Source organism: Telopea speciosissima, chromosome 1 (genome assembly GCF_018873765.1).
Source record: "Telopea speciosissima isolate NSW1024214 ecotype Mountain lineage chromosome 1, Tspe_v1, whole genome shotgun sequence".
NCBI classification, from domain to species: domain Eukaryota; kingdom Viridiplantae; phylum Streptophyta; class Magnoliopsida; order Proteales; family Proteaceae; genus Telopea; species Telopea speciosissima.
This window is the reverse complement of record NC_057916.1, coordinates 70980741-71004097: the sequence shown is the minus strand read 5'-3', so window position 1 is coordinate 71004097 and position 23357 is coordinate 70980741. Positions and strand designations below refer to the sequence as shown.

Genomic DNA, 23357 nt, shown 5'->3' with positions numbered 1-23357 from the left:
CACTTTCTTTTGGACTAATCATTGGTTCTAACATGACATTTTGAATCCATCTTCTTCAACTTGTAATCTGACCCACACCCAACTAAGTATCCCAGTTCATCAATTCAGCTCATTGGAATACAAATCTTCCCCTAAACATAAACTTCCCCTACCACACTGTTCAAGCCATCTCCAAAATCCCTCTATCACATGGACCTGATCAATAGTGATGCAAACTCTCTTTCATCTGGGATTTTCTCCACAAAATTGGCATCTAAACATCTTCAAAACCATTTACCTGGTGTGTCTGCCAGACCTAGTCAAGTACCATCTCAGTGGTGGAATTTCTTATGGAAGTTAAAAATCCATTCAAAATTTATCATATTCCTATGGAGAATTTGCCATGATGCCATTGCAGTCAATTCTCATCTAGCAAAATGGGGAAAGATAGCCCCCTTTGCAATTCTCAACAGGAAACAATTTGGCATGCTCTGTTTGATTGCCCTATTCCCTCTAGAATCTAGGCTTCTGAACCTCTTGGCCTTTTAACATGTCAACACAATCCAATCTCCACCCAACAGTTTCTTATCAATCTATATCGATCCACTTCATCTCATAAAGTCCTTCGCAAGTGGGTGTTCAATGTTCCTGTCTTTTGGTATCGAAACACGTTAAAATCTTTTACCAAAAAAAACACAGAAACACGTTAAAATCTGAATGGTATATCCGGTTTGACTCTTTGTTTTTTTAAAACGAATCGGGCATTTGACACAATTTTAGCATACATTTGCAAATTGGTGTTTCACATTTGTAGAAACGCTTCTTCGAAAAGTCGGAGAAACACAATATCGTTTTAAGTTATGAGGGGTATTTCAGGGATTTGCACTTCAAAACATAAAATCCATTAAAAAAAAAGCCTTCAACCACCGTCTTCTTCTTTGGAGATCCTCTGCGATCGAAGCCAGTCCTACCGTCTTCTTCTTTGGAGGTACTCCGCGATCGAAGCCAGTACAGTATTGTGGGAGGGTCGAAGCTCTTCAAAGGACCTTTGCGCGATCGAAGATCTGTGGCTGTGAGTGAATCGAATCTTCGAAGGTTTGTTGAAATTGAAGCCAACGACTGGGCAAGAGGGTGAATCGACTCTTCGAAGGTACTCTCGCCCTCTTCCCTGTGATCTGGTTCCATTTCTCTTCTTGTGTTCTTTTCTTCTGCTTCTGTGGGTGTGGGTGAATCAACCCTTTGTGGGTACTCTCTCCCTATTCCATGCGATCTGTTTTATACTTTGTTCTGGATAATCCCCTAAGCACAGAGGATTTAGTTCTGAAATTTTGATCCAAGGGTATAATCCCCTGAGCTATAAAAAATCCTATGACATTAGTTGTTGAAATCGATCATATTGAGATGGACTTGGACCTCTGCGCTTTTTTGGTCAGATATAGAGTTAGATTTTACTGTTATTTCAGTACATGGACTACAATTAGGAAATTTTTTATTTTGTTGTTATAAATCTGCTTGTAAACAAATCATTGGACAGACTTGATGGAATAGAAAATTGATTCCATTGAAGCCTACAGGGCTGCTTGTGCAATCTCCCTCCTTGCTCTCTCACTTCTTCTTCTTTTCTCTCCTCTTTTCTTCTTCCTTCTGTTGAATATTCGTACTGACAAACTACTTCCCTGTTTTTAGCAGTTGTTTAATTCAAAGGGAGATAACAGAATCTCCTCCATCCCTGGACCATTCAGTTTACGAACTGAAAGGCCACTTGCCCATCTAAAGTTTCAGATCGAAGTACCAAAAGGGCTGTTGTGAGGTCTAAACCAAATTTTACTGCTAGTTTTGCTAGTTTGCCAGGTCCTATTTTAGATTGGCTCACTTACCCGACTATAAGTTTCAGAGATTAATTTGTATTTTGATAAAATCCTTCTCAAATCTTAAATTTCTTTAGCAAGAGTAGTCCACACTAGGACACTAGAAAATGCAGATTACTTGATTATGCCATATTTGCTTGTGCAGCCTAATCATAACATTTTATGCATTAGAGATGTATATCAGGATTCCAGGAAAGTTTATAGCGTGGAATTCAATTTCTCAACTCAAGCTAATGAAACTCCTAGAATATAAAATTGAGTACTCACCTTTATCATCTGTTAACCTTTCTATTGTCATCTCTGTTTTGGAAGATATATCTGGCCCAGAGGCTTTGCTTAGATCTAGCATCCTAATGCAAGGCCAGACTCAAGTTGGTCTTGTGATATTTCTTGGATCAACAATGGGGAAGACATTTGTGGAGGGTTTGTTTGAGCATAGAGTGAAGACTCTGAGCTATGGAGATGGATCCTCCAGGATATGGGAAGGACCTCAGCTGGTGGTTATGCATTCATTTGTGGTGCTTATTGATTCTATGATGATTGCAATTTTCTATTTCACTTGTAGGTCATCTAGCATGGACTCCTCGGAGGGAGAAAGCAAAGTCCATGAAGAACAGTAGAAATAATGGCAATCACCTCTGAGTCCATGGATATTCAATGACATACTGCACAGTTATGTTGTTTCAGCATAAATTTCTTGGTTATTTAGCAGAAAAACAGGATATCTTACAGCCGCAAAATAGAAGCATATGAGCTTATTATTTTATTTTTGACGGGAGGATGTAATGCTTACCATATCAGTTTCCTACCATCTATGAGGGTGGAAGAAAATACCTGAAAACACAAGTAGTTGTAACAGTGGTGTACTGGTTGAACCCCATTTTGGAGAGATTTTAGTATATGATTTATATTAGACTCATTGTATACCATGTACTTCTTGTCATCATTCAAAATTAATATAAAATTACTTCATATTGTTCAAGAAAGGGTTTTTTTTTTGCTTTTTTGTTTTGTCTTTATAATTTGAGCAAGTACTTAAAGATCAGCATTCTTCAAGAATGTGCAGTATGAATACGACTTTGCACCAAGTTGCTTGGCATGTCTATAGGAAATGAATACGACTTGCTTGAGCTGCTTCTACAAAGAAAATTTTTCGACTTTTGGTTGTCATACACATCCCCCTTTTTATCTTGAGGTAATATGATTAGGACTTCCACTATTAGAGAATATGGCTTGGATGATTTGTAGAGCTGGATCAGAATCCATATAACCAACCTCAGATGGTTCTAGCAAAAGCTTTGATGCTCTTTTCCAGATAAAAATTTGTGGCCGAGCAAAAGCTTTGTTGGAAGATGTTACTTACGGATAATTTTTTTTTTCTTTTATTTGCTCATAGTGATGGGAAACAATGGTGGAACTTATGATGTTTTTTTCAACTCTAGAATTTAGTTATAATAACTTGTTTAAACTCATGGTTGTACTACCTAAACAATTTAAGTAGTTTTTAATTGTGATGTTTGCTCTTTTTTTTTACTTAAAAAACCATAAATATAAAAGCCATGGTGTAAGTGCCAATTATGTAATTTTTGGTAAACAACAGAAACGATTCTATTAAGTGCAACCCATTCAGATTTTTGTTCCTTCTAAATTTTAGAAACTTTTTTTTTTTAGGGTTACCATACTGAATTTCAGAACCCAGAAACGCCCAAAAAACACAGAACGTCCAAAAAACACAGATACACATAACAGTATGCCGGATCCAAAAACACTAAAAAAAACAGAAGTGTTACCATATAGAGCCCAAGTTACCATGATGGGAACAACATCCAATCCAAAGACAATCATGGACAATACAAACAAATGGATTGTTGATATGCATTTATCTCCTTTTCACTATGAGGAAATGGATAATTTCATCAATGCATCTAATCCTTACCATATACCTACTATTCTATCTCTAATGTTTACCCCAAAAAAAAAAAATGTTTACTATTTTAATATGTAAAGGTCACCATAACAGAAAGTTGAACAAGTCAGGATGGACTTTTGGTGTTTTGACAAACAGGAATTTTGTTTTGGTTGAACTTGCACATACAGTTGTATTGAAACAGAAGCCAGAGAACTTCTAAAAGGTTTAACTTTCGTTTTCTCTCATGGATGGTCTAACAGTTTGGAATGTTTCGTAGGAATTGAAAATCATAATCAAAGATCCTCACCTCTCATTATTTTTGAAACTCTCTATATATTTTTGAACAGCTGGAATTACTTTCTTCAACAATTCAATTTTGTAATATTGGGGAACATGGTTTTTTTTTTTTTTTTTTTTTTGGGGTAAGAGGAGAACTATATATTATTAGCGTGTGAAAAACACAAGGCATCCGAAGTGCAAAGGTCAAAAAACCAAGGAGTGGATATGGGCCAGGTAGTCTGACACACAACGGAAACCGCCCTCTTAGCCAAGGAGTCAGCCACGTTGTTAATCTCCTAGGGCACATAGTGAAAAGAACAAGACAAAAGGTAAGTTATTAACAACTTGATGTCTTCAACAAGTGGCGAAATCTCAAGAAAAGCTGTTGCGGAGGAAGCATCCCTGAGAAAGGAAACCAAAACTTGGTTATTCGATTCTACCAAAAGATTGTCATAACCTTCTGCTAAGCCTTGAAGAATGCCCGCCTTCATAGCTAAGGCTTCACCTTGCAAGATCGAGCCAAAGAAAATAGGATCAGAACAAGCACTCAAAGGCTCTCCACTGTGGTTCCACAGAACAAAGCCAGTACCACTTTTCCCCTCTGTCATAGAAGCGTGTGAATTTAATTTATTACTATGCTCAGGAGGAGGCACCCATAACATATTAGCTCCACAAATTGGGGCCTGGGCCATTTGCAGCTTGCTTAGATCACCCTCAACAGCTCGATGATTGGAAAACTCCATAAATTTCTTCTTAGTAGAGAACAAAACATCCTTTGGAGAGCATCGCTTACCATTAAAGGCCAGGTTATTACGAGCCTTCCAGAGATTCCAGCAAATAAAGGATGACAGACCTATGACTTCTTTTCCAGGCTGAGTTTTTACTAAGAGAAGAGAACTCCAGCTGCTAATAACTTGGGTAAGGCTCGGAGAGGGAGAAGCGGGGATGTATGAAAGACGAGACCCAAACCAAGTAGCCCGAGCAAATGGGCAATCGAGGATGATATGGTCTTCTCTTCCTCGGCTCCACACCCAAGGCATTCAGGATTGATTTAGCATTTTCACTTAACCAAGGCTGCACCAGTAGCAATACCATTTGCACAAGCTCTCCATAAAAAAATTTCTAATCTTGGATAAGGAGTGGCAGTTCCAGATCAATTTCCATACGCAACTGGGAATATGGTTTCTCAACCCATCGTTAGAAGAAGAGGGAAGGTTATTGAGTACAATATCCTGTTGATTGCAAATAAAATGATACCCTGACTTTGTAGTGTAAATACCATTCTTAGCTCCTCCCCATACCCTGTAGTCCTGGAAAGGGAATAGAGTAAGTTGGATTTTGAAGATAGCCTCCCTGTCGACAGGATGGAAGAGGGAATTCACCATATCCACTTTCCAAGTTCTATTCTCATGATCAATCAAATCGGAAACAAATTCGCCCCTTTGCTCTCTATTATTGGAATGTTGTAGCCAAAGGGTTGGAGAAGAGGGGAGCCAAGCATCCTCCCAAATCTTGATACTCTTACCATCACCAACAACCCATACAAGACCAACCAAAAGCACCTTACGTCCCTCAATCACACTGCGCCAAGCCCAAGAGGGGTTAGAACCTACTCTTGCTTCAAGAACACTAGTGTTAGGATAGTACAACTGCTTCATAAAAGTAGCCCAGTAAGAGGAGGGGTCTTTCCAGAGACACCAGGCCAACTTGCCAAGAAGGGCTTTATTATGCATCAATGGACGTCGAAAGCCAATGCCCCCATTTTCCTTGGACTTGCACAAGCGTTTCCAAGATATCCAGCTGATCTTGTTTTTCAATTCATTTTCACTCCAGAAAAAATGAGTAGCAGTCTGCCTAATAGCCTTATGATGAGCCTCCGGGAGCTTGAAGTGAGATGCCACAAATGTATTCATCGAAAGGGCAACAGATTTAATCATCACCTCCTTTCAGGCATAAGACAACAATTTACTCTTCCAGCCCTGCATTCGCTTAGAGGTTTTCTCTTGGATGTCTCAAAATAGGTTCAACTTAGATAGATGTTCCAAATTCAGAAGGCAAATCAAGATATTTTTTGGGGCCACTGCCGTATGGAATTTTGAGCAATCTGGAGAACCATCTTCGAAATTAAATTAACAAGGGGGTGTAATGTAGTCCTAGAATAGAAGATATTCCCACTAGGAGCCAAGTAGAATCAAGCTCTGGTTAAGCTTGCTGTTTGGGTTGATTAGGGACTATTTTAGGGCAAAATTAGGGTTTAGGATGGGAATTTGGGAATGGGGTTTATATGGTTTTAATCTGCAGGTTTAGGGGGTCATTATGATATAAAAATATTTGAATTTGGATTGGTTTTAAATTCCTGCAGAAATTAGGGTTAGGGTTTTAAAATTAAGGAAAATAGCCGAAACTAGGGTTTAAAGTAGGATTCAGGGGCTGGGGTTGAGGTCGAGTGTTAGAGGGATTAGGGGGAAGGTTCTGCTGTAATATGGGGAATTTTTTATAGCTGAATATGCCTAAACAGAAATTAGGGTTTCTTGGGTTTATAGTGATTAATGGGGAATTAGGGTTTAGAGTGATGGGAAGGGGCAGCAATTGGGATCGAGTGTAGGCAGGGGTGTGAGGGGGTTGTGGCCTGAATCTGATCGAATTCAGATGAGGGATGAGTGTTCAAGATAACTTAGATGATCTAGGGTTTAGGCTTCAAATAAAACAAAAGGGGAATGATGGGGAGGGAGGATCAATGAAAAACAGAGATTAAGGTTCAAACTTACAGCTTGATTGAAGAAGGATGAAACCACCTTCGAATGAGAGACCCTCCCAGCCGTCACGGCACAAGGAGTCGCAGGATTCCACCCACCTTTCCACCTTGATGTACCCACAAGGATGCAAACACTCTTGAAGAGCAAGGAACAGCAGCAGCAATCGGCCAGCAGCAATAACAGTCTTTTTTTTTCAAATATCAATATGTCGGGGAGCCTCCCACGATCCAATATATTTATAATAAAGGCCTAAGTCAAATCCTAGTACAAATTAAGGTCTCTTCCTTCTAAAATCGTGGAAGGAAGAGTTCTACTCTAATTTACTTACTTTAAAACAATAAAACGTCCTAACTACCCTTATTAACTAAAATTAAAAGACTTTAACTTAAAACAACTAATTTAAAAGAAGATTCCATATTAGCCAATAGGATATAAGAACCTATTAACCAATAGGAGCTCTTCACTTAAATTAGACCCATTAGACCCATTGAACCAATTGGATGCAACCAATTCTAAACCGGTTCAATCTAAAAAATAAAAAAATAAGTAAGTATGGAAAAAATATAAATCCTAACCTACGGCTCCCTATTCAAACCCTAAGTTCAGGGTTTCTTCTTCTTCTTCTTCCTTCTTGGAGCTGCATCAACTCTCCCCGTCTTGAAAGCATTCATCCCTGATGAATGACTGGAGATCACAGAATGGTCTTCCAAATCAAGATCGAGTTGCTTGATTTTATCTTCAGCAGATGGTACAATCTTGTATGCGGACAGCAGCTCTTTGGAGGATGAAGAAGGTTGCAGTTCTGGATGGACAGCAGCCTTTTGATATACCACATGAACACCTCGTAACTCATCATCATCAAGATAATTAGCCACATCATACTCATCATCAGGAGGGAGTGGGTGAATGCAATTTGCGCCTTGGTCGTCGTCTTCTCCTTTTCCTTCTTCCTTTTCAGCCACGTTGATGGGCTTCTTCTTATGTGGGCAGTCCCTAGCAATGTGTCATTTGTCTTGACAGTAGTAACAAGTGAAAGGGTTATTTCGGCCCATAGGAGCCTTGCCCTTGTCACCCACACATGGGGGAACAGCAGGGCAAGAGGTGTTGCTTGTAGAGGAACCTTGTTTGGAGGTGTTATTGTTGATGTAGGCCGGCTTGGAAGTAGAACTCGACTGTTTACATGAAACTAATAACTCCTCTGCCTTCAAGGCCTTCTCAAAATAATCGCGAACATCTACCACGTCAACCACTCCATTTGTCCTGTTGATCTCACTTGATAGACCCAATCTGAACCTGGAAAGCATTTGGATGCCTTCCTCCCTAATGCCAGTGTGGGAAGAAAGGGCATTGAATTGCCTCATGTACTCAGTTACAGTCATGGTTCCTTGGCGGAGGGAGTTGAATTTATCCTGCATTTGAGACCTGAAGTGCCTTGGCAAGTATTGCCTGCTCAGGTCATATTTCATGTCTTCCCAAATGCTGGGTGCAATACCATTGAAGTCCATCTCTCTTCCAACAGTTCTCCACCACTCACGTGCAGGTCTGACAAGCTTAGCACGGACTAACTTTATTTTCCCTTCTTCAGATAAATCATACCAGTCGAAATAGTCTTCTATTGTAGCAAGCCAATCATAAAACACCTGGGGGTCAGAGTTACCATCGAATTCTTTCAGCTCAAGCTTCACCTTTTGGTTGCCTGTATGTTGTCGATTAGTACCCTGGTCTCCAGTGAAGTAGAACCTCATATACTCTTCAAAAGTAGGCTGCCGAACTCTGTCTCTATCCCAGTCTTCTCTATCTCTATCTCTGTAGCCTCGGTGGTGGTCTCTGTGTTCCCAAGAAGGTTCACGGGCATATCTAGGTCTGTCCCGACGATCTCTGTAATGATCTCTATCATCCCTGCCATCTCGGTCAGCTCTGAATCTGTCCCTGTGACCTATGTGTCCATCTCTATAACCCCTGTAGTCATCTCTGGGGCTCCCATCTCTGTCATGCAGCCTCTGTACCACTGAATGGAGTTGGTACCTATCTTCTTCTATGGGTACATTACTGTCCCCATTAAGTGTAGGCTGTCTATGCTCAATTACTTGCAGCCTTTCAGCCATAGCTCTATGTTCAGCTCTAAAGTCTTCAAACAAGGTCTTCTAGTCAGCAGTAAATTTTTGAAACATCTCTAAAATTGCTGCCATAGGGTCGGAGGGTTGTGGCAGCACCGGGTTGCCATGTTCATCCATGGCTCTGATACCAAAATAATGTAGTCTTAGAATAGGAGATATTCCCATTAGGAGCCAAGTAGAATCAAGCTCTGGTTAAACCTGCTGTTTAGGCTGATTAGGGGTTGTTTTAGGCAAAATTAGGCTTTAGGATGGGAATTTGGGAATGGGGTTTATATGGTTTTAATCTGCAGGTTTAGGGGGTCATTATGATATAAAAATATCTGAATTTGGATTGGTTTTAAATTCCAGCAAAAATTAGGGTTACGGTTTTGAGTTTTAAAATTAAGGAAAATAGTCGAAACTAGGGTTTAAAGTAGGATTCAGGGGCTGGGGTTGAGGTCGAGTGTTAGAGGGATTAGGGGGAAGATTCGGCTGCAATATGGGGAATTTCTGATGGTTGAATATGCCTAAACAGAAATTAGGGTTTCTTGGGTTTATGGTGATTAATGAGGAATTGGGGTTTAGAGTGATGGGAAGGGGCAGCAGCTGGAATCGAGTGTAGGCAAGAGTGTAAGGGGGCTGTGGCCTGAATCTGATTGAATTCAGATGAGGGGTGAGTGTTCAAGATAACCTAGATGATCTAGGGTTTAAGGAAAACCGATAGGCTTCAAATAAAACAAAAGGGGAATGATGGGGAGGGAGGATGAATGAAAAACAGAGATTAAGGTTCAAACTTACAACTTGATTGAAGAAGGATGAGACCACCTTCGAATGAGAGACCCTCCCAGTCGTCACGGCGTAAGGAGTCACAAGATTCCACCCATCCTTCCACCTTGATGTACCCACAAGGATGCAAACACTTTTGAAGAGCAAGGAGCAGCAGCAGCAATCGGCCAGCAACAATAGCAGTCTTTTTTTTTCAAATATCAATATGTCGGGGAGCCTCCCACGATCCAATATATTTATAATAAAGGCCTAAGCCAAATCCTAGTACAAATTAAGGTCTCTTCCTTCTAAAATCGTGGAAGGAAGAGTTCTACTCTAATTTACTTACTTTAAAACAATAAAACGTCCTAACTACCCTTATTAACTTAAATTAAAAGACTTTAACTTAAAACAACTAATTTAAAAGAAGATTCCATATTAGCCAATAGGATATAAGAACTTATTAACCAATAGGAGCTCTTCACTTAAATTAGACCCATTAAACCCATTGAACCAATTGGATGCAACCAATTCTAAACCGGTTCAATCTAAAAAACAGAAAAATAACTAAGGATGGGAAAAATATAAATCCTAACCTACGGCTCCCTATTCAAATCCTAAGTTCAGGGTTTCTTCTTCTTCATCTTCCTTCTTGGAGCTATATCAGGGTGTTTGCTTCAAGTTCTGACTTTCTAAACAGTATCTTATCTTGACTTTGATATATTTCTTCTTCTATCCAAAAAAAAAAAAAATTTGGCATGGTAAACATGTATGGACATATACTGAGATTCATGTCAATGCACAGAAGAGTATTTAATTGAATAGCCTTCGAAGTTTGACAAGAGGCCATTCCCCAAAAATATGTATCAGAATTTCTATATCGCTCTTCCTTTAGGCTATGTTTGGATGTCAAGAAAAGAAAAGAAACAATTCAAAAAAAAAAAATTGATTTTGAGAAAGATATACACATAAATCAATAATTGTATTGTCATTATTTTTGTCTAAGGGTGTCAATTTAGAACCGAAATCAAAACCGGCCGTTTAAAACGAACCGTAGTAAATCGCTTCGTTTTTTGTTTCCAAAGCTGGAATCTTTTCTAGGTTTGGCTGGGTTCGATTTTGATTTCATGCCTAAAACTGTTAAACTGAACCGAATTACCAATTTTCAAACCGTATAAAATTATATATATATTTTTTTTATAATTAAATGTAGATGATTAATTCTTTTCCATTTTAGTGTTTGTGAAAAGTTTGGTGGACTATGATCCTAACAAATAAGAGTTTTTTATTGGTGAAGATGTAAAAAAGTTTGCCCAAACATTTAAAATTGGACCTAAACCAAATATGAAACCAAATTAAAACTAGGGATGTAAACAGATCGGATTGGACTCTGATTTACTACTATCCGAATCCATTTATCAAATGACATATCCGTATCCGATTCGATATCCGACGGAGTTTTAAAAACTAATACCATATCCAAATTCGGGAGTTTATCTGATATCCGGATATTATCTGATCTGATAAACTATCCGATTAGTAAATGAATCTGATCAATATCGATCATGGATTTCCGACTCCGATTACCAAAATATCCTTATAAAAATGTGTAGAATAAGGGTAATATAGTAATATATCATATATTTTTACAAAAATATTACATTAACCGCATTTTACAGTCAGATAGTAAATTATCCGGATATTATCCAATCCGAAATGGAACTATCCAAATCCGATTATCTTTCGGACGGATTCAGATATTTTTCACAAACTTAAACTCCGGATTCGGACACCCCTAAACGGATTTGAACACGGATCGGACACGGATTTTCGGCTATCCATTCACATCCCTAATCAAAACCCACTAAGAAGCTGAATACAAAATCGAATAAAAACCGAAACCAAATCAATTCGATTTTGGTTTTGAAAATGTATTCCTATTATCGATACGGTTCAGTTTTGGTTTCTACACTTGTTTCTTAAACCAAATCGAATAACTGAAACCAAACAAATTGACACCCTTATTTTTTGTCTCAGTCTTTTATTTTGTTTATTTTCTTAGCATCCAAACGTAGCCTTTCGGCAAAAATAAAACATTCCCTCAGAAATTCCTTTCCTGTTGGCCATTTGAACAAACTTTTCTCAAACTTCTTTTATAAAGATAGGAATAACTCAGCCTTTAAAAGCATGTTCAAACTATGAATAGAGTTCAGAACCATACGACTTTCGCAGAGGAATCATCCCACAGACATCAAGACCTGCTCAGGATTGTTTGTGGCTGCCAAATGCAAGATTGGTGTTAATTTTTCTGCTACTACCATAGAAGCTGAAGCTATTCGTTATAGAATTATTTCGGTTATAAGCTTGTCTCTCTGCTCTTGGTATTTTTTCTGACTACAAGCTGTAGTTTGTGCACTAAATATTGAAGCTTCCTCTTTAGATTGGCCTGGTAGGACCATTGTCAAGGATATTTTGTTCTTGCTTCCATTCTTTCTGTTGTGAAGTTCCAGCTTACTTGGGCCTCAGTTTTGGGGTTATCCCAAGTTTGTAGGGTGCACCTGCCTCCTTTTCTTGTAAACTTTGCTTTCCCGGGGAAATGCTCCCCCTTTCAGATTTTCTATAATAGTTTTCAATGTTCTTCATCAAAAAATATAAATAAATGCCTTCACACATTTTCCAGGCATTTCCCAATTCCCAAAACTATACTCCCCCCACATCCTCATTTGCAGCTCTTCAACCGCTCTGCTTCCATTCTCAAGATGTGACTGACTACTTCAAATGCAAGTGCTAACCAAGGAAATTTTTGAAGAAAAAAAAAAAAACTAAGAACAAGAAACATGAATTTTTCTAGAGTTACAAAAGATAGGAAGTTAACAAAGCAGTAGTTAGCCACACAATTCCTTGTCGCAGTTCCTGCTTAACAATTAACAATTATAAACCCCATAAACTCTGCTTCATCATGTTTTTCTAAGGCCACAAAGACTGTTAATACAACTAAAAACGCCTTCACCTGTCATTTTCACTTTTCTTCTGGGTTCTTCTTTTATGGTTTCGAGGGAGAAGGAAATAACAAATTGGGGGAAAATGATGACAAAAGATTTAACACTCAATAGTTGGTCATGTCTTCCTCAAAAGATAACCCAAAAGAATTCCCAGCAAGCCAACAATCACAACATACAGGAATGGGACACCACCACCGCTCTTGCTGCCCTGCCGCCTCAAGAGTTCCTGCACAATAGAATCATTGAATGTTAAGAACCATCCTTGACCTCTCTGTGCATTGAACAAAAAGACATAACAAAGAACCAATCAATATTTTTTTTTATTAAATGCCACATTCTTCCATTACATTCTTTTCATACAATTTGCGCAGTTTGCTCACTACAAGACCAGCATATAATAACCAACAACTAACATACTCTACATTAGCAAATAACTCAAGTCATGGCAACTATTAACCCCCCCCCCCCCCCCACACACACACACAAGATAATCATATAATACTCTCAGTTCCCTGCACTCTTTTATTTTGATTCATAACACAACCCCTATCAATCATTAAATTCATCAGTATCATATTTTTACGTCCTTGCAATGTATCAATCAGAGATCAGATTAATTTCCAAAGGAAAAACCCAATCCAACCAGCCAGCAATTAACCAACAAATTCTCAACTCTCAAGGGACACCACATTTTCTTTGTCATAACACTACTCACATCGACAATGATATATATGCTCTATCTTCAATTCATTACTTTCCACCACACAAGTTAACTAGGGGACATTCCAAAATGGTGAACATGGACCCGTAACTCTTATCAAAAGGTCAATGTACCAGATATGCCCTCTGAGCAATTATGAATTCCTTTCTTTCACTCTTGAATTGAAAAATCTCACTCAAAACAACAATAAATCAAATAAAGATGGAAACATTCTTCAACCTCCAAAAATAATGAATAGGAGCTTGGAACTGTTATTAATTGGCCAATGTTCCTTTCTTTCGCACTCCAGCTGACATCACATACTCATGTACAAGTTCAATTACCAAAGTTGTCTATTTCTCAATTCAAATAACGCAATTTCAAGAGGAAGAGTGATCTCTCCGAGCACAGACACAGAAACTCATCACTTTAACATCCAAAATGAAGAATACAACCCCCTTGGTGACCTCTACAATATGCCAACTATTTATGCATCCATCACCTACGACAACTTAAGGCAGTGCTTACTGAGCTTATTTGTCAGAGGGGCCTAAGTATGAGTTCAAAAGTCAAGCAAACATGCAGCACGCAAGGCAAAGAAACAGGATATCATTTGGCACCTTCCTTGTTGAATAATGAATGCATAGGCAACTACAGCATAATTTTCATTTTTTGAAACCATTTTCAATGAGATGCAAACAAGGAAAATAAATACGTTCACATATTATAACAACTCACTCAAAGTTCTAAATTGGGCTGTATTCAAGACACGATGAGACACCACAATTTGTGGATTTGGAGATGGATTTTTGCCTGTTTTACAATATTATATAACACACCTTGAAAAGCAAGTCAATAGTAAGGAAACTAAATGTGCCACATGCATAGTATGAAATCTCGAAAATATGTCGGTCTCGTGAAGTCTCGAGACGAGAAGGTAGGCGATACAGGATTTGTGCAAGATCTTGGTCGAGATATTGGTATCTCACCGAGATCTCGTGGTATATCTTGATCTTGACCAAACCAAACTATAAAAAAGGCACCCTCTCGGCGAGATTTTGACCTTAACTCAAAATGTTGCCTCTCCCGGTCTGCTGAGAAGGAAAAACACTTGGAGGTGATGGTTTTGGTGCCTTTTTTTTTAGGCAAATCTCACCTCAACTGAAAATTAAAGCTTGGAGATTCAAGATTGAAGCTTCAACATCAAAAGAGGGAGTTGCATTGCATCTCAACAACAACAACAAACTCAGCCTTATCCCAACTTAATGGGGTCGGCTACATGGATCCAAACAAAATAAAGTAAGGGAACTGAGGCCAAAACACAAAAGGGGAAAGAAGAGATGGGAAATGTATGAGAAATGAAAAATGGAAAATGTCAAATGAAAGATGGAAAATAAAAGGAAGAAAGAAAGAGGAAAGTAAGAGGAAAGAGGCACAACTCAACAAGTCAGGAGAATCTCAGCTAAACGGGGTCTGGTACATGGATCCTTGCCCTCCAATAGGCTCTATCAGAGGTCATACTTGGTACAAGACCTAGACTATGCATGTCCTTCCTCACAACTTCTCCTATGGTCATTTTAGGTCTGCCCCTAACTCTTTTACCTCCTTCAATTGGGATCAAATCACTCCTCCTTACTGGGGCGTCCTTAGGCCTCCATTGACCATACCACCTCAAACGACTCTCTCGAAGCTTGTCATTGATCGGGGCAACTCCCAAGTCAGCTCTAATATGATCATTCCTTACCTTATCCTTCCTAGTTTTTTTGCACATCCATCTTAATATCCTCAACTCTGCCCCATACATCATGGCCGGTCGTACAACAGTCCTTTAAAATTCATCATCCTCTATGTCACCTTCACGGCACTCCGGACACTCCTCTCCACTTCATCCATCCCACTTTAATCCTCTGTGAAACATCATCCTCTATGTCACCTTCTTTATTTATGGTTGACCCTTGATATCTAAAATAGTCACTTTGCGGTATCTCTCTTTCCTCAATTCGCACCATGTCAGTATCAATCATAGTATGACTAAAATTACACATCATATACTTCGTCTTCGTTTTACTAATCTTAAAGCCTCTAGTTTCCAAGGTTGATCTCCATAGCTCTATTTTAGCGTTAATCCTTGCTTTTGTCGCATCCACCAAAACGATATCATCGGCGAAGAGCATACACCAGTACACCACGGGACCTCGTCTTGAATGCTCTTGGTTAGGTCATCCATGATGAGCGTAAATAGATAAGGGCTTAAGGCTGATCCCTGATGTAGCCCAATCGTAATTGGGAATTTCTTGCCCTGACCTCCCACAGATGTCACACTAGTCACCACGCCCTCATACATATCTTTAATTGCACCCACATATTTACTCGACACCCCTCTCTTAACTAGTACATGCTGGATTAAATTTCTAAGGACTTGGTCATAGGCTTTTTCTAGGTCAATAAAGACCATATGGAAATCCTTCTTGCTATCTCTATATCTTTCCATAAGCCTCCTCAATAAGTAAATAGCTTCTAGCATGGATCTACCTGACATAAAGCAAATTGGTTCACTGAGATATGAGTTTCTCTTCTCAAACAAGCTTCAATAACCTTCTCACAAAGTTTCATAGTGTGACTCATTAGCTTTATGAGTCTAGTTCTTGCAGCTTTGGATATCACCTTCATTTTTGCAGATCGAGACTACAATACTTCTCCAATCATCTGGCATCTTCCTTGTGTTCATAATCTTGTTAAACAAATTGGTTAACCAATATACCCCACAATCTCTTGGGGTTTTCCACACTTCAATCGGAATCTCATCTGGGTTTGGTGTCTTGCCTGTTTTCATCTTTCTTAAGGCTTCTTTAACTTCCACCACACTAACTTTTCGTACATATCTTGACATATAGTGTCTTGTAGGTCACAAATATAATCCCATCTCTTCACAATGTCTTCATCCCTTACCAACACTCTTCCTTCATCACCCTTGATACACCTCACCTGGTCGAAATCTCTACTCTTCCTTTCTCTCATCTTAGCTATCTTATAAATAGCTTCTTCCCCTTCTTTTTTTGTTTAGATTGATATAGAGATCCTCATATTTCTTCGCCCTAGCTATCCCCACAATGTTCCTAGCTTTGTTTCTGGCATCATTATACCTCTTTTTATCTTCTATTTCTTTAGTTCTTTGCCATGTCTTAAAACAATCTTTCTTGGTCTTAATGGTTGCATGAACCTCATCGTTCCACCACCAGGTCTCCCTAGGGGCCTAACAACTACCCTTCGCTTCCCCTAGCACCTCTTTGGCGACCCTCTCAATACAAGTCATCATCTCAATCCACATTGCATTGGTGTCTCCCTCAAAGTCCCACTGTCCTTGTTTGACCACATCATCAGTAAATGTCCTTAGGGACTCCCCTTTTAATCTCTATCACCTTATCTTAGGGTACATAGGTTCCCTCCTACGTTTCCGTGCACTGAGGCACATATCCAGGACCACCAGTCTATGTTGGGTAGTTTGGCTCTCCCCAGGGATAACCTTACAATCCTTACACACCATTCTATCTGCCCTTCTTGTTAGGAAGAAGTCTATTTGGCTGGTATGATCCCCACTTTTATAGGTAACTAAATGCTCCTCTCTTTTTTCAAAGAAAGTGTTCACAATGAAAAGATCATAAGCTACTGCAAATTCTAGGATTGATATCCCCTCCTCGTTCCTCTCCCCAAGATCGTAACCACCATGGACACCCTCATATTCTCTACGATCATTCCCAACATAACCACTCAGGGCACCTCCAAGAAAACATAATATGTCATGGCCAACGTTTGTGATTCAATCAAAGCAGAGCTTGATTCGACAACAACATAGTCGTTTTGATGTTCCGGCCTGACACTCGATTCGGTACTAGCTACTCTCAAATGGTAAGACTTGTTACACACTTACACTTGTATTTGTTTAATCTATCTCTTTCCAAGTTTCTAACAATTATTAACAAACCTCAAAGCGTCACCATGTATGATTATGAATATGATGCCTAATGCTTAAATGGTTGATGGTTTGATTTTTTTAATTCCTAATGCTTAATTAAGTTGTTTTATACCTCTACTTCAATTATATGTGTTTTAAATATTGTGTGGAATAGCCTAGGGTAGACCCACATACACCGTAGACTACCAACCTAGGGTCCGAAGTCAAAGTACCATTTTAGGTTTGAATTTGTAAAAACTAATGTTTCCAATGTGTTTAGAAGGCCTAAAATAGAGTGGCTGTCAAGTTTCAGGACCAATCTTGGCCATATTGCCACCGAAACCCACAACCAAGTAAAGACGGGGAAAAATACACCAACTCGCCGAGATCTCGGCAGAACTTGGTTTTGAGGCCTAGCTAAACCAGGGGTGAAACCGAGACCTAAAACCTTGGGCACATGCACACAAATATTTAGCTGCATTATAAAGTATAATTAAAAGAAAGAAAACAAAATTGAGAAATAAAAGGAAAACATTTTAAAAGAAATCAAGGGCAGAAGTAAAAACAGAACTGCAATAATGTTAAAATTATAGTAGTTAGTCTGGGGAACAAAATTGTCAATTATTGAGAAAAAATTATAGCCATGTCCAGCACCACGACAGTAGATGTATGAGAAATCTCAATTCTCAAAGGGGGTAATTCTCCTACAAATCACAGGTACAAAGGAAGAAGGCAGCTCCCTCCCCACCACACCCCTGAAACTATGTTTCATCACATGTGGAAAATGCTTTCTCACTTTGGCCAAGGACTTCCTCAGGTTGTTTTGGTTGATATCATGGTTGTTTACCATGAGAAAAGTGCTTTCTGTAAGACGCCTCAACAACAAAAGATAAAATAACTATTAAAAAAAACTACTGCTACACAAGCTATAACCATAATGAGAAAAAAGTAGCAGAAGGCTTTCCTCCAAGTCCCAAAAGCATTGGCACTTTGCTAAATCAACAAAGCCTAAGTGTCTCCCCCGCCCCCGGTTCTTATAGTAGCTCTATCCAAGTGGGACCTTTCCCAAATTCAGATCTAGATGTCAATAACTTGACTGTATTAGGATCTCTATACAATGTCACAACCATGTATGTAATTAATAATCAGTAGGGAGGGTGAAAAGAGCATAGGCAAAAAACATAATATATCAAAAATCTGATCACAGCTACCAACTATTAAATAAATGGGACTGGGTTCTCTGAGCAAGCAGCATAGAGGAACACACCAGTGAATTGTGATAAAACAGTATCGCACATTGGAGGGCAGCGAGATGACTTCATGTGAGGAGGAAAGAGATAGACACAGAGGTGCTACCATACCCAGCCCTAGGCCTGTAAACAGATTGGATTCGGCTCGGATGTAATCGGATTCGGATATTTCCTGGTTGAATACAGATACCTCTAAACGGATTCGGATGCGGATCGAATTCGGATTTTCAACCATCCGTTTACACCTCTGCCTTGTGTAATCCGAACCTTCCTCCCCCTAGTGGATACAATTCACTCTCAATCCATAGTTTTAGATCATGATTCTCTTCTCCTCATATTCTAGAACCTGTTGAACCTTCAAAAACCCTCAAGATCATTATTTACTTAATTTTTTCTAATTAGGTATTCGGATTCGGATTTTTATCGAAGTATTCGGATTTTTTTTCGGATATCTCTAATCGAATACGGATGCCCCTAAACGGATACGGATGCAGATCGAATTCGGATTTTCGGTTATCCATTTACAGCCCTACGGCCAGCCCAGGTGGCTCAAAGAACCTTTTCCCTAAATAAATTACAATTCATTACCTGTTGCATCATATTAAACCTAAATCTGCAATTCTGTTTGACATGAAAGTGATATATAAAAAAGGAAAAAAGAAGCTCATAATGGCAAAGTGCAGATTTCATCATACACCCTCTCACATAATGATTCATGGGGCCCACACTGACACTTTCTCCTGTTCCGACCCATGTGGGCCCCATGTAGATGATACAATTCTCTGCACCACCATTGGTGTGGCGTGCAGATTCCTCCCCACGATGGCATCATGGTGAACCCTCTCCCTTAAAACACACACACACACACACACAGAAGAGAGGATAAAATCTAATTTAACAATTTAGAAGCAATATATGAGAAGGCATAAAGAGGCGATGAGCATAGAATTAGCAAGAAAACATCAATAGCAAATTTATACAGATTAAAAATGTACAAACCTACAGGCATATAACAATCTTCATCCAAACATTTCAAACAACATTAAATAAAGAACTTTAAGTCAGAAAAATCACTGAAAATTTGGGAAGCCTAAAAGATGAAGTCGGCATACAAATTCCCTCACCAGTTCCTGACGAAGCTTGTTATTATGTTGAATTGTTGAGTTTTTCTCCTCAGTCAATTTTGAAATCAGAGCCTTTGCCTGTAAATACAGTATGAATATGCTAATAAGCGTTGGAATGCATTAACCACAACAAACATATTTCAGTGTTATAAAAAGAATAATTCAACATACTGAGCACCTATTTATGTGAACAAGTGCCAAGTGGATTAATACCAGAACTTGGAACAACAAAAAATGTTTGTGGATATAAAGACAAGCATGCCGAAATACATCAATCATTTAGCCAGAGAAGACAGATCAGCCGCAAGTAGATACAGAACCTTCTAAGGCAGTAGGAATGAATTGGGTTCTGCCAAAGAATTTGCACACATAATTCATCCATGGCCAGAATTGGCTTTCGTTGAAAAAGACCCAAGCTTTGGAACCTACCTGAGGTCTCTTGGAGCCTTTCAAGAGAGAAAAGTTAAAGTTTTTACCACAATGCCAAGCCAGCATGTAGAGTGCCCGAGATAACTAAGGAGATAATCATTTTTGAGGCCACTGGTTGTAAATAATTCAGGGGTATCAAGATAAATGATATACAGTAATACAGATATACCCAGATAGGAATTTCCAAGGGATGGCAATGGGTAGATTAACCCAGTGTCCTGCTCTGTCCTAAAGGTTACGATATTATATGACCCTTATGAAATATGCAACAATAGCTTGATTATCCAGTTCAGCTCAATTAACAAATATAGCTCCTATTTGAAGAGTCCACGAGACATAGAATAAATAATAAATTCACATACTATGATTGTGTTTCTTTCTTCTTCATGATAGTACACATAATTTTCTTCTTTCTTCTTTCATGGTATTCTTGTTGATACTACACATAATACTCTCTCTCTCTCTCTCTCTCTCACAAAAGATCCACATGAAGTTTTTGTCCATTCTTCTTCCTTTTCTTCAAACAAAAGAAACATATGAAGTTTTTGTTGGTGTGGACACATGTTGGTGTCTAACACATGTCAGTATGGACCAAAAATTAATAATAGTTACTTCCTTGTAAGGTAGGCAAAAAATTTCTTTAAATCGTGTTAGCCCAAAATTTTAAATGCCATGCACAATTCTGAATCATTCATAGAACATATGTTGGGAATGCAGTAAACAAGATACCCTAAACATGCATCACTGGATGCAATTAAATTTCATTTAGCCAACCCTACATGTAGATGTAATCAACTCAAGAATTACTAGCTTATCCCAGCAAATATAGGATCATTCACAACAAATATTTCTAGACTTCCATCAATGGACTAGGTAAAGTGTCTGAACTACAAAGGATGAACAAAAAAGATGGTATATTTTCCCATAAATAATTGAATTCAGATGGTCCTGTAAACATAAAATGGAAAAGAGAAGACAGAATGTAAATGAAAATTGCATATAGAGATGGACAAAAATACAACTCCACTTAACGCTTATAAAATTTCAAATACACTTTTTCAAAATAATTCATTAACAGAACCCAAATACACGAAACTTCGAAATTCATTATGATAACCTTTCCAAGACCATATTGAGCCAAAAGTCAAAACACGCAAAAGAATATCTTATCTACATACAAATATGGAGTGCTCATACGCATCAAGTCTTTCCTATAATAAAAAGTGATCCATACCTAACAAATTTGAAGACCCAGCATGTTGAATAACTGATCTTCCCAAAATAAGTTCAATACCCAGAAGAAAGAGAATGAAAAGCACACAGTGAAAACTCACCTCCGAAGCCTTGTCTTGAGACTCGCCGTACCCTCTTGAAATATGAGCTTGAGGCTCAACATGTGCCCTTGAAACCTGAACCACAATTATGGAGGCAGGTCATCAATCTCTTTCAGTTAATTGAAGTTAACTCTTTTGAGGTATGGTACATTTCCCATCAAATCCTGCCGTTATCTTAATCTAATTTACAGTGTATTAAATATCAACACTGGTAAGATACTTACAGCAGCAAATTCAGGAGCATTCACATTTCCATTATCTGAGACAGAAGCTCTAGGTGAAGAACCTTCTTCAGATCCTTCTGGAACAGGCGATGGTGGTTGAGGTGGAGAAACATAAACAACTTTCAATTTGGACTCCTCGACCTGATTACCTGACTCTTTGTTGAACTAAAGGGAAAACCAATTGCAGAAAAAAAGAAATTTTTAAAAAGACACAAGATTAAGTTATAAACCATACAATATAATTCCCACCAACCCATAAGGAAGAAAATCATATGCAACGTTTTCTTACCATTTCCGGTGTAATGTCCTTTACAGTAGCTCCAGGACCTGCGACTACGCACTGAAGAAGAAACTTGTCCTTACATTGCATGTCCGGGGGAGCTTCCCGCTGTGCTTGCATCGTAACTGATCATCAAAACGTCAACCATTCTTAAAAAACAGACTTGATCGTCATTCACAAAATTACAAGAGAGAAAAGAGAGAGTAATCAGATAAAGACCTATCACATCGGAAGTGGATCGAGGCAAGACAATTCCGGTGTTTGGCCGAACACAATATTTCTTTGGATTCGTCGTCTTCACCTGTGAGTGCCAATTTTAAATTTGAGCATCCAAACAATACAATAACACAAGAGATATTCATAATTTCCAATCCCCCTTATCAAAATTACATTTTTTTTTTTTACAAAAGGCTTGCTCGCAAATAATGAAATAAATAGAGAGAGAGAAAGAGAAAAAACACAACAGGAATAAACAAAAATCAATAGGGGAGATGATAAAAATGGTTAAAACGGATTACCTTGAAAGCAACATAGTTATCCGTCTTATTCGATAATTGAAGTGAACATGAGATCTGCTTCTTCAGTTCGACTTTTCAATATGGAAAACAAAAAAAATAATCAAAAACCTCAAACCCTAGCGATGAAAAATAGATCTAGAAATGCGAATCTCTCAAACCCCGGAGAAAGAGAGGGGGGCGGGGGGAGCGAAGCAAACAGATAATGAAAAAAAGGAGAGATAAAACTTACAGGGGAACTTAAGCTCTTGAGGTTCAATGCTGACAAGCCCTCCTGAAGTCATATCGAGCGACCTTGATAGCAAACAACACCGGTTTGCCGACGCTCAGAAAGAGAAGTTTTACCCCAAGAAGAAGAGAATCAGAAGAGATCCCGAACCGCAAAACCGATTTTCCGGCGCTGTAAAGCAGTTTTCTCTGTGAAAACAAAGATTCGAGAAACTGGGGAAGGATCTGAAATTTTAGAGACTTTCAAATTTGTTTCTGCTCTGGTTTTTTCTCGGGAATACGGGAGATGTTAAAGGCTTAAAGCAGACGAAGAAAGAACATTGCTGCAAAGCAACGTTGTGGGTCACAGGTACAGTCACCTTCCTCTCCAATTCTCCCAATCTCCATCTTCTCTTCTCTAACCCTTTTTTTTAGCAACTCCATTTTTCATTATTAATGGAACCAACGGCTTTCAAACAAAAGACATTGACCGTTCGATTCATTCCCATGTACAAGGAATTTAGAGATCTGACGGTCGGAGATTTTCTGATTGTGCTGACTTTTGGGCTTGGAAGTCGGATGTCTGGTTAGGCACTATTTACAGTCGTGGGTGGGCCTTGTGACGTTAGTGGGATCTGACTGCTGAGCGCTGACATGCTTCCCATGGAAGGGCATTTTAATCATTTAA

At 38.7% G+C, this 23357-nt stretch overlaps 1 protein-coding gene across 2 annotated transcripts; it reads right to left on the bottom strand.

Annotated features, from left to right (window-relative positions):
- Positions 1-12522: 12522 nt before the first annotated feature.
- Positions 12523-23078, bottom strand: LOC122648169 (vesicle-associated protein 1-2-like). Of its 2 annotated transcripts, none has more exons than XM_043841419.1 (8): positions 22695-23078; positions 22466-22536; positions 22167-22248; positions 21957-22072; positions 21668-21832; positions 21444-21518; positions 19681-19758; positions 12523-12880 (listed from the first exon to the last, which is right to left on the bottom strand). In XM_043841419.1, exons 1-8 carry the CDS (start codon positions 22744-22746, stop codon positions 12770-12772), a joined length of 750 nt encoding a protein of 249 aa, XP_043697354.1. In that variant the 5' UTR covers positions 22747-23078; the 3' UTR covers positions 12523-12769. The 2 variants fall into 2 exon arrangements, with proteins under 2 accessions (XP_043697354.1, XP_043697360.1); XM_043841425.1 differs by having other exon boundaries at positions 21692-21832.
- Positions 23079-23357: the final 279 nt, after the last annotated feature.

Excerpts from the sequence above, each read along its gene's own strand:
- LOC122648169 (XM_043841419.1), bottom strand. The coding sequence starts at position 22,746 with ATGACTTCAGGAGGGCTTGTCAGCATTGAACCTCAAGAGCTTAAGTTC. Across the intron at positions 22,073-22,166 it reads ATCCACTTCCGATGTGATAG|TTACGATGCAAGCACAGCGG; the intron begins GTCTTTATCTGA and ends TTTGATGATCAG. Across the intron at positions 21,833-21,956 it reads AGGACATTACACCGGAAATG|TTCAACAAAGAGTCAGGTAA; the intron begins GTAAGAAAACGT and ends TTTTCCCTTTAG.